General features: G+C 43.6%; 1 protein-coding gene and 1 pseudogene across 4 annotated transcripts; one reads left to right on the top strand and one right to left on the bottom strand.

Moving 5' to 3' along the window:
• Window positions 1-417: 417 nt before the first annotated feature.
• LOC112234981 (nucleoplasmin) lies at window positions 418-9,097 on the bottom strand. Of its 4 annotated transcripts, none has more exons than XM_042307240.1 (6): window positions 8,518-9,097; window positions 6,600-6,811; window positions 1,178-1,260; window positions 828-1,038; window positions 588-671; window positions 418-486 (listed from the first exon to the last, which is right to left on the bottom strand). In XM_042307240.1, exons 2-5 carry the CDS (start codon window positions 6,718-6,720, stop codon window positions 604-606), a joined length of 483 nt encoding a protein of 160 aa, XP_042163174.1. In that variant the 5' UTR covers window positions 6,721-6,811; window positions 8,518-9,097; the 3' UTR covers window positions 418-486; window positions 588-603. The 4 variants fall into 4 exon arrangements, with proteins under 4 accessions (XP_042163174.1, XP_024259110.2, XP_024259109.2 ...); XM_024403342.2 differs by lacking the exons at window positions 6,600-6,811; window positions 8,518-9,097 and adding exons at window positions 1,363-1,478; window positions 1,595-1,731; XM_024403341.2 differs by lacking the exons at window positions 6,600-6,811; window positions 8,518-9,097 and adding exons at window positions 1,363-1,481; window positions 1,595-1,730.
• Window positions 1,782-16,931, top strand: LOC112234964 (annotated as a pseudogene).
• Window positions 16,932-16,990: the final 59 nt, after the last annotated feature.

Genomic DNA, 16,990 nt, shown 5'->3' with positions numbered 1-16,990 from the left:
AAGCTGTTCCCTCTGTTCGGCACGACAGAGATCATTAAGGACCTGGTGATCAAGTCCCCTGGGAGCAAGGCCTATTGCCTCTGTCCCTCCCTGTGCCTATGGGGCTGAACTTTCCCTCTTAACACCATCCCTCCACCCTATGGTTACCCTCTCACCACTCCTATAGAGTAATCAGAACCTTCGTTACTGTAAAGAACTAGACCATCATGATATTGGATAGCTATGTGACCACTGATGCTGCTGCTTCTATGTGATTCTTTCTGCCTCTTCCTTACTCCAGTTATGCTATGCACTCACATGCTCTGTATTTTCATACATTTGAAAGAATACTGTAGTATTATCTTAATCGAATGTGAAATATTAATCCTGCAATAACAATGCACTTTCTGTGATGAATAAATATACGAAACTCAAAGGTTCTACTTTTTGTGCTGTGTTTTATTGAAGTCCTTCAAATTGGATCATGTTATTGAAGACCACTGTGATCTGAAATAAAAACACAATAACTATTTCATACTGAACTGTACAATGTCATAAGGGATCAAAATAGGTAATTATGTTATGAAGTTCTAGATTTGTTTACTTACCAAGTGGGGGTGTTGATTAGAAGACCTTCTTCTCCTCCTTCTTCTCCTCCTCCTCCTTCTCCTCCTCCTCCTCCTCATAGACCACTATGACAGCACAACAATTCCAGGTATCATTTGAATTGAACTTAAAGCCAAATAAAGAACAGAGTCCCAGAATTGACATACAAATAGTTTCTGATTAATATTTATTTTTATGCCATTCTCTAGACAATAACATTTTCTCCTATCTCAATTACTTACATGTCAAATGCTGTCCAGAAATGAAGAGGGGGCCCTGCCCAGAGCGAAGGTTGAAGAGGACAGGTGGCTTGAGCTCAAACCCACTGAAACTGACCATAGGTTGGCACATAGGGTGAAGTGTGGCAATGGGCACTGGCTTGCAGCATTCCCCAACTCTGTCCTGTACCTCCACCACATGCATCTCCTTACTGGCCTCTGCACTCAGACACATCTATACACAAGGGGAGCAGAGATTAGGGGTTGGGCTGTCATTGGACTATGTTAATTGTTGTGTCACTGACTAAGTCAAGTGATCTCTGCTAATGGGGTGTGTGGAGAGGGCTGGAGATGGACTAAAGACTTAGACTGACCGTTCGGATAAAGAACTGATGCTCCAACAAATCCTCCGCTATTTCAAACACTGCATTTCTCTGGGTGTCATTCAGCTCACAGCCTAGTCAGAGGAGAGAGGAGACCCTGGGTTTACAATACATTGTTGTGCATCTAGGTCACCAATTTCAAGCCATCTCAAAGTGGCATTAACCTCAGTACATACCCCAGAGCACACAGACAGTGTCAGAAACAGAGGGTGAAAGGGAGAGATCCATGGCGATGAAGTGGAGTGGAGTTAACCTCCTTTTAATATTCTGCAATCCTATGCCTCTTCTCTCCCTGCTTTATTGATACATAAATCAGGGGTTTCGATTGTGTCAGTGTTTTAGTTTGGGTGTTGATAAAGTGGTCTATGGAGGTCACCAAATTCAACCAGAACTCAAACGGAGACTCACCTCACAGATCGAGACAGCAAAAACAATTCTAGCATTAAAATCTGTCCTGGTCTGGGTCGTGCTAATCAAGTGCTAATCACAGCGCATTCGACTCTCATTGGCCAGGAAAACAAAGGCGTGTACCCATGGATGATGAATCTAATCAGTTGTGTGCGTTTTTTTTTGCACAAAATATAAACAGATCTGTTTCGGTCATTTGACATTACATAACAATTTATATTTAAAAGAGAACCGTAGATAAAATATGTTTAAAGAGATTCACTAGTTAAAATATTATGTGCCGACTGGCATGATGTCATCGATACGCGACGACTAGAGAATGAAGTTTGTTGTCAAGTTGGACGTTTTTCTGGATAAGAGATGACTTCCATTAAAAAGGCGTTAAAAACCCATTTTGGGTTTGATAAGTTCCGATCCCAGAAGCAGGAGGACGTTGTTAAAGCAGTTGTTAAAGGTGAGAACCACAATAGACATGTTGGACTTACAATAATTTACCTAGGAACGGCTCTTCTAGTTTTAGCTAATCTTAGCCAGCCGCGGGCTATCTAACTAGCTAGGTAGCTAGGTAGCTAATTAACAAATTCTTCAACCAGTTCATTAACAGTTACCTACTACTAGCTAGCATGATCAGCTATTGTTATTAAACATATCTGAGTAATGCCGTTGCCCAAATCGGACTGTCGATGGAAAATTGTAAATTACTGCCCCTGTTGTGTGCAGGTGACCGGGATGTTTTTGTGTGCATGCCCACCGGGGCAGGGAAGTCCCTCTGCTACCAGCTTCCCGCAGTGTTGGCTAAGGGTATTACCTTGGTCATATCCCCTCTTATCGCTCTCATCCAGGTCAGTCTCTCTTCTTTAGCATTTTCTTCTGTTGTGTAATTTGTCCTGATTACGTGATTGATTCTGATATAGACTGAGCTATCCTTAACTGCATAGCTAGCTGTAGGTTTCTTCAATGATGATCCCTTTCTCTGTATCCACCATAACAGGACCAAGTGGACCACCTAAGGGACCTGAACATTCCTGCATGCTCCATCAACTCCAAGCTCCCTGCAGGGGAGCGCCGTCTGATCCTGGCCGATCTGGAGAGTGAGAGCCCCAGGTTGAAGCTGCTTTACATCACCCCAGAGATGGTGGCCTCCTCTGCCTTCCAGCCCTGCCTTACAGGCCTACTCTCCCGGAGCCTCCTCTCCTACCTGGCTGTGGACGAGGCTCACTGTGTCTCCCAGTGGGGGCATGACTTCAGACCAGACTACCTCAAACTGGGCAGTCTGCGTGCCCGTCTTCCCGGGATACCCTGCGTGGCGCTGACGGCCACGGCACCCCAGAAGGTGCAGGAGGACATAGCAAAGTCCCTGAGGCTGCGATCACCGCTGTCCTTTGCCACACCTGTGTTTCGCAGTAACCTGCATTATGAGGTGGTGTACAGGGAGCTACTAGAGGACCCCTACAAGCACCTACATGCCTTCATCAGGGAGGCCCTGACCCTGGGGGAAGGCCCCAAAGGACAGGTTGGTGGACTAGATTCCCCTCTGACTCTCTCCTTATACGCAATATCTCTTCCTACTCTATCTAATGGATAGTGTAATCAGTTAGGGCTGGGCGATGTGGCCTAAAAATCATAAGTCTATTTTTTTAAATTATGGGCCATTCACAATATATATCTAGATTTAAAGGTCAAATACTCCGCATTTCAAACAGTCAGCAATAACCTAATGAATTCAGGGCTTGTGAAATTATACCTAGGGTAAATATAAGCCTTCCACAACCATAAAACCCACTAATAATGTAATTATTTTATCAAAATAGTTTAACCTGCTTTTTTGCAATATTCAGCGATCTGGCTGAAAATGCCCGGTTTGCAACAAACTGAACATAAATTTACCAGGATCTGTGTTAATTGATTCTCTGGTTTTATTAGTGTCTGCTCTGCATGCAATTTGATGAGTTGAAAGGTTAACTTCTCCTCTATTACAGTAAAATAATGGATGGTGTAATCAGAGTAATGTGTTTCGGTGTCCCTATGACCGATTCTGTTGGAACAAACCTTAAATGCAAATAGTGAGTTGAACCACTTATCAGGGAGGAAGTGATGTGTCATCTTTGTTGTTGTGAGTGGAAGGGGAGGGGCCTGTGTGTGTGAGAGAATGGGAAGGTGCAAAGGAGACGAGACCAAAAGACACGAGAAAATGCAGACAAACGGTCATAAATACAAAAAGTGATTGTTGTGATACAGGCATTTGGAATATTGCGCTAAAACATGAATTCAATATGTCATCCAGCCTTATAATCAGTGCATGGTACTTAGCTTGGGATATTTATCTGTATGTCTTTCTTCAGGGTTGTGGAATTGTGTACTGTCGGACCAGAGATGGCTGTGAGACGGTGGCTTACCAACTGACTAAGCTGGGAGTCCTGGCCAAGCCTTACCATGCAGGTGAGACATTCCTCAAGGGCTTACAAACATTGTGGGGTAGGATAGTAAATGGCAATGTTAAAGTTTAATAAAGATAAGAATCAAGCAGATTATTTTATTGATGGAGAGACTAGACATAACAAAGTGGGCGACATGACTCTTGACCTTTAACTCCTGCTTGTGTAGGGTTGAAGGCAGGAGATCGCACAGAGGCTCAGACTGATTGGATGCAGGGTAAGGTGCTTGTCATTGTGGCCACCATCAGCTTTGGCATGGGGGTGGACAAATCTAATGTCAGGTTTGTGGCCCATTGGAACCTTGCCAAGTCACTAGCCAGTTACTACCAGGAATCTGGGCGTGCGGGCGAGACGGCCTGCCCTCTTCCTGCAGGACGTACTACTCCCCAAGGACAGGGAGCAGTTGAACTTCCTCATCCGCAAGGAGGTGGCCCGCAAACAGGTTACGTCTAGACTACACTGTCAACCTGCCTCACGGGCTTGTTATTAGTATATCAATATGATGGTGCTGTAAATGCATGGGGATTGCAATTGGTGTGTAGAGTGTTCAAATTGTTTTATGTTTGTTTATTTAACTTTGAGCAAATGATTGTGTGACTTCTCTGCAGGCAAAGCGTGGCTCCGAGAAAGATCAGGACAAGGCTTCCATCACAGACTTCGAGGCCATGGTGTCATTCTGTGAGCAAGAGGGGTGAGTGTTATATAACACAGGGGTTCCCAAACTTTTACACTCAGGCCCCCTCTTCCAGCATTGGGGAACATCTCGCGCTCCCGCGCCACATCTATTTCTGTGACCACAAGCACTGTTCATGACACACCCTTTTTGTTGGAGGAGAGAAGATTTTGCAGGTTTAAGAGCATACTATATTTCCTGCAAATCTACACATTTTGTCATGGTGTGCGGAGAAACTTTTGCAGTTTTAAAGCAAATTTTCTTGCAATTCTATATTTTTTGTCATGTGATATTTGAGTGACTCAAACATTACAAAAAAATCAACAGGCTGGTTGATCTGGACATTTCGGACAAGTTATAAATGGCTCTCTAAAGGTCTGCAATGACTGAGAAACTGATGATGCACTACATCATTTTGAAATTGCAACGTGTGTGTGGACAGCAGCAGCCAACAGTTTGGGAACCCCTGATATAACTCACCACAATCATCTGCATTTTGTTTTATTTCATGTAAGAGAGATACAAAAGCGTATTGCACTATTTTAGGCAGGCTAAGAAAATGCTTTTTCAGAAGGAAGAGATGCACTTTTTAACCTATGCAACAACTATATGGAAATGACAGCATTACTCTTTTTCTATTTTTGTGTGTAACTGAAGCATATTACAAGGCAGCAGAGGGCAGGCATGGGCCTCTGAATCGCCTGAGGAATGAGATAATGGCTTGTTTTTGCTGAACTAATGCTGTGTTCACGTGCTAGTCGGAACTAGGAAACAGACTTTTTCGACTTGCTAACTGGTTGTAGTTATACACGTGCTGCGTTCAACCATTTCTGTGTTTCCATGTTCCATCTAGCACTTGAACAAGGAAATAAAGCAAAGGAAGTCCTTTAGATTAGCAACATAGCAAGATGCCTCCATTTAAGTGAGTTGTTGATGGAAACACTTAGAGTCTCTGAGCCAGTGGCAAGGTTGGTTGACACCCATACATCCTTGACAGACATTCATCTCCCCAAGCAATCTCCTGTGCTTCTATTGGGATCTTTTAGGTGTGTGTGTGTGTGTGTGTGTGTGTGTGTGTGTGTGTGTGTGTGTGTGTGTGTGTGTGTGTGTGTGTGTGTGTGTGTGTGTGTGTGTGTGTGTGTGTGTGTGTGTGTGTGTGTGTGTGTGAGAGATTCCATGTTCTTGTGTGTGTGGATCAGTTGAAGCCGTCCTAGAGGTCTAGTCTTGTCCATCTCTCACGTCAAAGACTGCTTTGTTAGCCAGCAGAGCCCAGGGATGCCCCATGGAATGTTGATACTCCTGAAAGCCGGGCCTGTTTGACTGCTTCTCAGGGAGGCTCTGTGTGTGTTTTGTATGGAGGTGTGTTGTTCAAGAGCCGGGCTCCTTTATAGATGGGCTCCACACCCTCCCCACAGGTCCTCATCATTCCTCCGGGGTTAAGAGGCCCATAGAGTGCCTCTCCAGAATGTCTCTCCTGGTGATACAGTGGCACTCCATAGAGTGCCTGTTTAATGTCTCTCCTTATTATTGGGGGAAGTGGGGATTGTCTCAGGGTAGCTGACTATGTGGGCCCTTGGTTCTGGTTCTGTGACAGCAGCAGCACGTCAAACAGGTCATCAGCAGCATGAGCAGAAAGACCACTAGGAAAGAACACACGATTGACAACACCTTTTATAGTAGCTAGCCTACCTATTTGAATTTTGTCCAGACAAGATGATTGATTTCACACTATCTAAAGTGATATTAAAGATGTTGGAGTTTCATCCTTTGCAAGACATGTTCTGAAGCACATGGTTAGGTGGAGTATATCTCCACTGAGAGGTGTGTGTGTGTGTGTGTGTGTGTGTGTGTGTGTGTTATATCTATGTATATATTATGTATGAGAGGTGTAGATTACCGATAAAGAGGACGAGGACAGCGAAGGCCCCCATCTCCAGAGGGCTGGCGGTGGGGAGACCCTGCAGTTTGGCCCAGAGCTTCTGTAGCAGGGTCAGCATCTCCTCCCTGGCATCCATCATGTCCCTCACACTGGGGGTGCAACTCTGTAGTATCTGGGTGCAGGTTGTGTGATGTGACCACTTTGCTGAAGCCACAAATAAAGGGATAAAACTGGATGAAAGATGGATTATTGATTATTAATAATGGATTATTATTACAATATATTGTTAGAATTATTAGAATCTAGGCATTTGTTTCATTCCTTATTCTTCACCCATAATGGACTGTGAGTCTAGAAGTCAGAGATGCTGTATGTTACTGTCTAACTATGTAGATGACCTGACACCAATGGAATGTTGACAAACCATTGTGTTCATCCTTGAATATATAGGCGAGCTGCTAGTGCATGTGTTTCTGATGAGTAGGTAGGACAGAGCGAAATCAACGGATTCCAGCTCCTCCTATAAGAAAGAGGAGGATCTAGAAAGTGTGTTATAATCTGGTAATATGTTGGTGTGTGAAGGATTGAGTTTTTCTGGCCCAGTGGGATTGTGTCTGTTCCAGGCTTACTAGAGTAATTCTAGGGCTCTCCCAGCAGCATAGCTGTGGACTGAAACACCACCGTTATCACAACAGTCATGAGACTGAGAGGAGGGTCCCACTGGCTGACTGTATAAAGGGAGGACTTTTATCTATGTTATTTCAAGGGCAGACACTGATATTTGCCTTGTTGTGTGTATTAGAATATATTGTAAGTTTCTGTCTATTCTTTATGCACATATGAGTAGGACATATGTTGCTGTTGCTATGGGAAAGTATGTTCCCTATAAACTGTGAATAGCAGTTGGATGTGACAATTGATGCCAAGACAGGATCCTGTTCATATGAATTATCTCATGATCATCCCTTCACAGTTCTCCTCCTCATCACACTCTCTTTATCTTTTTCTCTCTAGTTATGCAGCTACACCACAGTGTTACTTCTCCTCTCCCAACCCTGATCACACTGTAGGCTACTTGATTACATTACCTGTCCGTTCTCTTCATCACAACACTAGATTGACTTGGATTAGGATAGAGTTTAATGTATTGATTCTATTAAAGGGGAAGTCTTTAGACAAATAGAATAGTGCTTCAATTCATTTGATAGTAAAATGCTTTATTGACTATAGGTGTGGCATGTAAAACAGATACCAGACTGTTGGCTCAGTCTCTTTGTCCTGTTGTCTGTGTCCCTTTAAAGAGTTTGTTGTGTTGCTGGACCAGACCGAGTCCATCGTGGTGGAATGTGTTCTGGCCAATGTATTTTGTATGAATTCCGCTGACAATAGTTTTTTACTTTAGTACTGTTTCCCACAGCTGCTCTGTCTCTCTATCCCAGGTAGACTCCCACCAGCTGGTGTAGTGATAGATCCCAGTCAGACTGGGCTTTCACCAGTCTCCGGTTGGCTAGGCCGGGGGGTATGGGAGCAAGTCTTCCCACAGTAGTAAAGTGTAGCTAAATATTTAGCTGTTAGAAATGTCATTATGATAATGACATACAGGAAGAGTGCTCTCCTTCTAGAGCTGTTCCAACTCTGGTCCACACTGTGTTCACATGTAAATAGCCTCCCTATTAATACACAGCTGGAATACACTGATGACAGCTAAATTACACTCTTCACATTCTTTTGGTTAGGCTATAAAGTATGCTAAGACTTTTATTCTGGCCTGTATTTGCATGTATATAGGCTACATGTACACACTCACAACCAGCATATACTCACCTGAACTGTATGGGTAGTTTGAAGATATGCAACAGAGTAAATAAAGGTGCTAAACTGTGCTTGTCTAACGAAGCAAATCAGTTAGTGATGTAACACAAGCACCAACACCTACCTGAGTGAGTGTGGAGAGCGAGTTCCCTGTGTGTTGCTGGGTGAGTTGGAGCCAGCAGTGAAACAGAGGTAGTGACCTCGCCTCCTCGACCCAGCGGTCTTTTCAGGATTAGGGTTAGCAGAGAAGTCCTCAAGTAGCGATTAGCATCGAAGCCAAGAGATGACCAAAACCCCACCCGCTGCACTGCTGTCCTCTGTACAGTCTGTTCTGGGTTTCAGAAAGGAAACAAATCAGACTCGAAGTGAGCTTTCTCCAGCTGTCATTGGTTTGCTTTCCACTGTCTCTCTCTCCACTCTTACTCTCTCCTTTTATTCTTGGTTCTCTCCCAGTTTGTAGTAGCTGTTGTCGTCTCTTGGTGCCAGTGGAAAAGGCAGCGGTTGTGCAATAGCAACACTGTTTATCTCCACTTACAAAGGACTCCTGCTGTGTTTTTGTGCTCTCTGCCTGTTGTATTAATATAGGCTAGTTCATCATCTCCTTCTGCTTTGGGTCGTTTTCTTCTTCCTTCACTCCTCCTCTGGAAAGACTCTGTTGCTTCATGAGCTCTGTCTCTTTCTCGCTCTCTTTCTCTGTCTCGCTCTCTCTGTCTCTCTCACTGTCTGTCTCTTACTCTCCCCTCCTCCCTTGGTGAGACTGCCTCTTTTGCTCCTCTTTGAAAGCTGTGGAGACTGGGTTTCCATCCGAGGTAGTCTTGCTTTGTGTGTTATGGAGGTGTCTTGACTAGTATTCCTCCAAGAGACACTAGCCTGTATGAATGGGTGTGTATACATTACATAATATTGAGTGAAAGAGCAAGCTGTTATACAAAGAAGCGGAACAGCCATACTCTAAAGAGTGAATAGACATTCAGATGTTGAAATCTATTTCAAAGTCATTTAGAACAGTAACATCCTCACCAACCACCACCCATGGCCAATCTCACTCACCTACAAGTCTCCTAAAAGTAGATCATTTTGGTTTGCTATTCAGACTAGACTCTAGGGAAGCAGTTATTTTATAGAACCTCGTCTCTGTTTCACATTATTCACTCAGGAGTCTTTCCACACCCACAACCCCTTTTTCTCCTCATCAATCGAGTTTGTCAGAATAGAAGGGAGTGGTGTGTCTACGAGTGAGCAGAAAACGCATCCAGTTCACAGACGTATCGATAAACGCGTGTTCTTTTACTGGATAATACACTTCACACTCTTGCAGAGTCACTGCATTTGATTTCCATAACTGTTTGTCCGCACCCATTTTGATTTGAATGAAACTTTCCATACATATTTGCCCATGGTAGAAGTGGTCAGAAAGTGTCTTTTTTTTGTTGTTGACCTGAATGCCAAAACATTCTAGCTCAAAGTTGACCCATTGCTCAAAGTGGACCAGTTTTGCATACCCCACAATGTCTTCATCACTGGATAAGATAAACAGTTAGATTTGAAATCATTTAAAAGCTTTCAAAAAGGGTTGTCAAAATATTTGATACATTCTTTCAGTTGAGACACAACATGCTCTTGAGTACAGGGTGGGTGTCATTTCAATCATAGAAATATTATTCATAGAATGGACCTATCCCTTCAGACCCCTGCAATTAAGCCGATACACCATTGACATTTTAAATGTAATTAAAATGTTTACTTCTAATTACTACCATAAAGATGGCTGCTGGTCCACCCACAATTGAATGTCAACTTAAATGGGAATGTCTATTCTATGATCTATATTTCTTTGATTTCAATAGGTTTCCTATGGAAGATTGACAATGTTATTTAAACAAACTGATATTCCCATTCAAGTCAACATTCTCTGATGTGTGGACCTCCAACCATCTCTGTGGTACCATTTAAAAGTAGATATTTTTTATTTTAGTCACATTTTAGTAAATTATCAGCCAAAACATGACAACCACCCTGTATTCAAGAGTATGCTGTGTCTCAACCGATGGCAGGCACAATTCAAAAACCTCAGATGATAGTTTGACAACCGTTTTTGTACGTTTTGAAATTATATCAAACTCAACTGTTTATCTTTTCCAGTGATTTAAGACAATGATGTCTCATGGTGGGGTATGCAAAATAAATCAACTTCAGCACCTATATCGCCTAAATGTTTTGGCATTCAGGTTTCAAAAAGCAGTGGCGTAAAGTACTTAAGTAAAAAATACTTTAAAGTGCTACTTAAGTAGTTTTTTTTCTTCTTTTTTCGGTATCTTTACTATTTTATATTTTCAACAACTTTTACTTCACTACATTCCTAAAGAAAATGATATACTTTTTAATATTTACATTTTCTCTGACACCTGAAAGTACTCCTTACATTTTGAATGCTTAGCAGGACAGGAAAATTGTCCAATTCACGCATTAATCAAGAGAACATCCCTGGTCATCCCTACTGCCTCTTATCTGGTGGACTCCCGAAACACAAATGCTTAGTTTGTAAATTATGTCTGAGTGTTGGAGCATGTCCCTGGCTACCCGTAAATGTAAAAAAAACAATGATAATTGTGCTGTCTGGTTTGCTTAATCTAAGGAATTTAAAATTATTTAAAATTTGATACTTAAGTATATTTTAGCAATTGCATTTACTTTTGATACTTAAGTATATTTAAAACCAACTACTTTTACTCAAGTAGTATTTTACTGGGCGACTTTTTTTTTTTTGTCATTTTCTATTAAGGTATCTTTACTTTTACTCAAGTATGACAATTGGGTACTTTTTCCACCACTGCCAAAAAGTCACTTTCTGACCACTTCTATCATGGGCAAATATGTATGGTAAGTTTTGTTCAAATCAAAAGGGGTGTGGTCAAAAAGGCATTCAAATCAAATGGAACGACCCCTCTCTGCTCAAGTAGGAATAACATCTAGTGGGTCGGGTCAAAGCCTTATTTGGCCACATGATGGCCAGTTGAGTGTGACCTTGTTTGATCACACATCATGCGCACACACACACACACATACACATTGATCATACACAGTAATGGGGAATCTGTTACACAGTGGTAGCTATTGATCAATGACAATCCTCTTTGTCATATCTCCATGACACAATCATTGTATAATTCCTCCTATCAGCAGCATTAGCTACCTTTCTGATATAATACTGTGTCATGTGTACTCTTCTTTATTGTGAGTCTTAATGAGGAATGCACAATATCTTGGCTCTGAGCATTTTGAGACACTGGGCTCCACTGAGCTACTCTGTGAATGCAAGGCCTCCTAGGGTTTTGACCTCTAGCATGTCTGCAATATGTTTGTCTCTCTCACACCCGTATTTCTGGGCTCTCTCAGCTGCCGCCATGCCACCATCTCCAAGTTCTTTGGGGACCAGAAGCCGGACTGTGCGGGGGCCTGTGACTACTGTCGTGACCCCAAGGCTGTGCGGGCCCAGCTGGAGAAGGGGGCCACTTTGTGCACCAAGACTGGAGCAGCTTGGAGCACACAGTCCAGGGGCCCGTTTGGGTTTGACCGTGACCTCTACGCCGGGGGAAGGAAGGGCTATGGCTTTGAGAGGTCAGAAATGCAATGGTCTAGTAGCCTGGAGGCCAGTCTAAAGCAGAAATAGACTGTCATCCAGGCTAAAATGTGTTGTAGTTTTTAGTTGCTAACAGGGCAAGATGGGGGGGTGTATTTCCTTCTGACTCGCTAGTCATATTTTGGCTGCAGTATTTGGTTGGATTAGGATTATTTTCAAATGTATTGTTGATTTTAAAATGTGTTTTCTAGCTGTCACTCATAGACAGTACAGTAAGAATGCTGAGGTCTGTGGTGATGTCATCTCCTCAGGCATGATGAGGAGGGCTGGGAGAGTGGTGGTGATGATGATGGCTCCGAGCATCGGAGGAAGGAGTTTGGAGATCTCTTCAAGAAACAAATGAACCTGCGCAAGGTGAAACCTCGCATTCATGTACTGTGTACATGGACAGCCCTGCTGTCATACTGTTATACACAACATCTGACGCATAAGCATTCCATTGCTTCAGTAAACAAACCTTCATACACTGTAGCAGCTTCCTCTCTCTCCACATCTGTGTTCCAGCTGTGGCCAGTCAGCTAGCCAGGCAAGGAGGCTATGGGGCTAGGGGCCCCTGTAAAGGCACCATGTGGTAAATCTCTCCCATATGTGGAGTCAAATCAGCACAACAGGGCTATTCAAATCCATACTATTAATCCTGACAAACAAAAGATGTGTTGAGTTGAGCCATTATTTTGAGACTGTTGGTTTGAGATGCTGCCAGCAACAGCATGGGGCTTGGAACACTGAAGCACTAGAAACTAGGTGAGAGAGGCAGCGGTCTAGTGCTGGAGTGAGAAATTTGAGGGGCCCTCCGTAGGTTCTCTGCTCTAACTGACAATAGAAGTGTGAGGGGGGTGTCTTATTTCCCTTTGTTTACTTCTCTCTCTTTCCTCTATAGGTGTCTGAGGGACACAAAGATTCATTTATCCCCCCAGGTGGGTTCTCTACTGTTGTAATATCAGTGTAGACAAGCAAAGTGACTGGCTAATAATACTGTTATGTGACTGAATGGGTTTGGATATTGTGTTCAACTGTGTCTGCAGATGATAACTGCCCACTCAGGGAGGCCAGCAGTCAGAAAATCCCCAGGCTCACTGTCAAGGTACAGCTCTAGTATGGAAACGTCTCACACACGCGCATGCTCACATGCATGCTCACGTACTTGCAAAGCAATATGCACACTCACATGTTTTTGATGTTTAATGCACATGTCCTTGTGTATTCAGCGTCTCCACCATCATGAGCTCGTTAGAAACTATTTATAAATCCATAATTAAATTCTGCTGTAAATCGTTCACCCAACAAGATGCTGGCTTATCCCGGGTCCCACTCTCAATTTGTGATGAAATGCACAGAGCACTGAACATCTCTGTTTGCAGATCGAGGGAACAGAAAGGGGATCGTACTACCACTGTGGTTCATACATGTATTACAAGAAAAGACATTTTCAAGGAAAAACTTAGCCTCATTTGTATTTTTTTTTGCGGTGTCTGACTGATTGTATGTCATGATTTCAAAAAGTTTAAATAAATCTATGTGTAGTGTTGGATTTTATTCTGGAGCTGCTAATGACCACTTCTCCCTTGTAAAGACATGCTTTAAATCTCAATGACACTTTCCCTTTGAATAGAGGGGGAAATCAAATGAATACATCTTCACTTACCTTAAAAAAAAAAAAAAAAAGGTTTGACGAGAGTGTGTGCATCAATTCTAGGCCCGGGAGCACTGTGTGGTCCTGTTACAGGAGGCTCTGAACAACCACCAGGTGGCAGCAGCAAACACACACAGGTACCAGTCACTACTAACCACATGCATCTAAAATACCAAGTCACTGATGCCACTGGGACAGCTGAACTGACACTTGGATTTCTTTCTTTGCCTTTTTCCCCCACGCACCTCACCCAGATCTGACACACTCTCCTTGGCAGTGGATATTGAACATGAGGTCTTCAAGATCACCAAGTCTTCCAACCTGTACAAAGCAGCTGTCCTGAAGAGAGTAAGTAGCTCCTGACTACTGTCTGGTTTATTGTACAACTGTAAAGTCACTTTATGTATCGAGTCCTATGGAAGCTATTTTTTAAAAGTTATTCTTTCACTCATCTAACTTATCTCTTGTTCCTAAAGGTATCAGAGATGAAGAAGGGAGGGGCTGCCTCTGCAGGAGGAGGAGGAAGAGAAGGGACCAGCGGCTCTGGGGAATCCACAGAGATAAAGACTGAATCCAAAGACGAAGCAGCCTCCTCCTCTTCCTCCTTGACTGAGGAGCAACAGGGCTTCACGCCTGCCTCACAGATCTACTCAGTAAGGCCCAACACCACAGCACACAGAGGACTCTGCTTTTACTTTGCCTTAGAAAATACTGTAGTGCTCCTTTATAAGCAGCAGTAATGACTAAATATGTATCTACTGGCTAATGCATTGAGACTGTCTCAGCCCATTTAGTAACAGGATGCAGTCAGTGTTATTGTGAGTCAGCCTCATACTGGGTTCTATTAGTAACTAAGCATCCTTCCTTCTGTGTCTCCTTCTCTCCACCAGCTAAAGCGGAAGAGAATAGGAGCAGGTCTGAGGGGCTCCTCCAACCCTTTCCAGACTGCCAGTGAGCTGCTGAGGGCCTCTAACTGTGAGGGCTCCACTACAGGTCCAGGGGCCAACAGTGGGACAGGGAGTGGGGGCCCTGACTGCCTGACTGGGTCTGGAGAGTCAGCCGGTGAGGAGGAGAGGGGGAAGAGGAAGGAGACAAATACTGGAGATACAGCACCAACCATCAGCTCCTCCATCAGAGCTAAAGCCAGTGCAGTCTCTGCCTTCCTGAACAGTCCCACCAAGACAGGAGGCAAGGCCCTGAGCAAGAAGCAGAAGCTAGCAGAGGCTGCTAAGAACTCCCGCAACATTACCCAGTACTTTGGGAAGAAACCGATTGAAAAGAGTCAAGAGGTGGAGATAAGAACCAATGATGTGTCATCTCAGGCCTTTTCAATACCACCTCAGTCACTCCCCACTCAGGAAATCACACCTGCTACTGTCTCCATGGATACCATCCCTATGGACACTAGTCCCATGGAAATCATCCCCACGGAAACCATCCCCATTGAAACTGTCCCTATGGACACCATCCCCACAGAAATCAACAACTTGGATAATGATGATGAGGAGGTTAAAGAGGAAGCTAAACTGGACTTGGACTCTATCACAGTGTAAGATGTCCCTCGGAAGTTGTAGATAAAGTCTTTGACTGGTTTATTCCGTTTTGCGCCTCTCTCTCTAAACTCCTTTGTCTTCTTCACAGGCAAAATGCACATGAAAACAAGGCTAAATCGTTGCTAAAACTAAGGGTATATGGAGATCAATATTATATTGCCACAACAGTCTTATTGTGTCGTCCATGTTTTTTGAACAGTAATGTAATGATGACATCATTGTTAACATCTAGTACCACATGTTCTGTGTGTGTGTGTGTGTGTGTGTGTGTGTGTGTGTGTGTGTGTCAGCTATGTGAGGACAGTGAAGAGAGTGAGGCCCTCCCCTCAGCCAAGCGCAGCTGCCCCCTACAGGACAGCAGGAAGAAGGTGACCTTTAACCCCAAAGTCCAGGAGACTGTACTGGAGCCAGGGAGCCCAAGCAAAGCCCCCAAGCCTGTGTCTCTGAAGGAGGTGGCTGACATTGTGGTGCGCTGTCTAGACCCTTTCTATACGCAGGGCAAGTTTGCCACCAAGGTAAGGGAGAGAGGGAAGGGGCATAAGCTGTGATGAAGATATTTGGTTCTTCATTTGTCACTTTTTCAAATTGTAGTATTCCAAATCTTCCTTGTTGTAGGAGCTGTTCAAGTCATTTGCCCGCTACTTGTCTCATCTACTAGCAGAGGGGAGGAGTAGGGGAAGAGGTCAAGGTGAGGAAGATAAACATTGTGTGTGCGCACTAGCGCAAGCTGCCTTTTCTAATAATGAACTATATTTGTGTCCACAGTGAAAATGCAGGCCAGGAATCTGATTAAGAAGTTCTTCAGCAGTGTGAAGCGCTGTGAGAGTGAAGCAGACTGGAAGCACCTGAAGGGACCACACAGCACTGAGACCGCTGAACACAGAGGGATGAGAGGAGGCGGGACTATGAACAGAAAGGTGGAGGAGGATAACAACCTGGGGGTCTGATCCCTTCATCCATTCTCGCTCTCCAACTGATTCCCTCCCTCACATCTCTCCCAGGCCAAGATACTGAGCTGTTTCAGAGATGATATGCTGCTATGCTGTGTCAACTCCAGGCTCATGCTGTCGTGGCGTGGAGAGCCGCTGTAATGGCGGCTATTAAACATGTACTGTATACAGCACGTCTGCTGCTGCTGCCATGGAACAATTAGTCATCCCTGCTCAACGCCGAACAGAGGTGGCTCTTTGTTTGATGTTAGCACCATGTGACTAGGACATGGATGCTATGGCTATACCAGGCCAAACCCTGCTGCTACCTGGTCTGTCATTCTGCCTGACTAAAGAGGACAGCCAGCTGGATGTGTAACAACCACACTCTATCCTTGATTGATTTTAGAGATGTAATTTAATGTCTTTTTTGTTGTTAGTTTGTTAGTTATTAGTTGTTTTCATGAGATTCTAAATGAGAACTTTTGTTTATGCTGAGGAATCCCCAAAAATATTAATTTGTTTTTTCTCTTGTCCTTATGGTTATCTGGTACAAAGTTCTTAAAAGATCAGAGCTGGCCACATCTGCCTGTGCTGGTTGGTGACAGGGTGGGTGACTTTTCAAACAGTCAGTCATTTCTAACATGATGGAATCCAAAGAGCACTTGATGCACCAATGGGGAAAAACTCCCAGCCATCACAGAAATGTATCTAAACAAAACCCATCCTTCACACACTATTGCTCCATGTGAGACCTGTAAAATAAAATCTCTTAACACTGAATGTCTAGTGGTTGTGACTAATTGGCTCGTAGGCAATATACAATTAGATTAAGTGGAAAG

The sequence above is a fragment of the Oncorhynchus tshawytscha genome, linkage group LG27 (genome assembly GCF_018296145.1).
Source record: "Oncorhynchus tshawytscha isolate Ot180627B linkage group LG27, Otsh_v2.0, whole genome shotgun sequence".
NCBI lineage: Eukaryota > Metazoa > Chordata > Actinopteri > Salmoniformes > Salmonidae > Oncorhynchus > Oncorhynchus tshawytscha.
This window is presented reverse-complemented; position numbering and strand designations above follow the sequence as displayed.

Excerpts from the sequence above, each read along its gene's own strand:
- LOC112234981 (XM_024403341.2), bottom strand. The coding sequence starts at position 1,629 with ATGCTAGAATTGTTTTTGCTGTCTCGATCTGTGAG. Across the intron at positions 1,482-1,594 it reads TTGCTGTCTCGATCTGTGAG|CAGGGAGAGAAGAGGCATAG; the intron begins GTGAGTCTCCGT and ends GTATCAATAAAG. Across the intron at positions 672-827 it reads TTCTGGACAGCATTTGACAT|TGGTCTATGAGGAGGAGGAG; the intron begins GTAAGTAATTGA and ends GTGCTGTCATAG.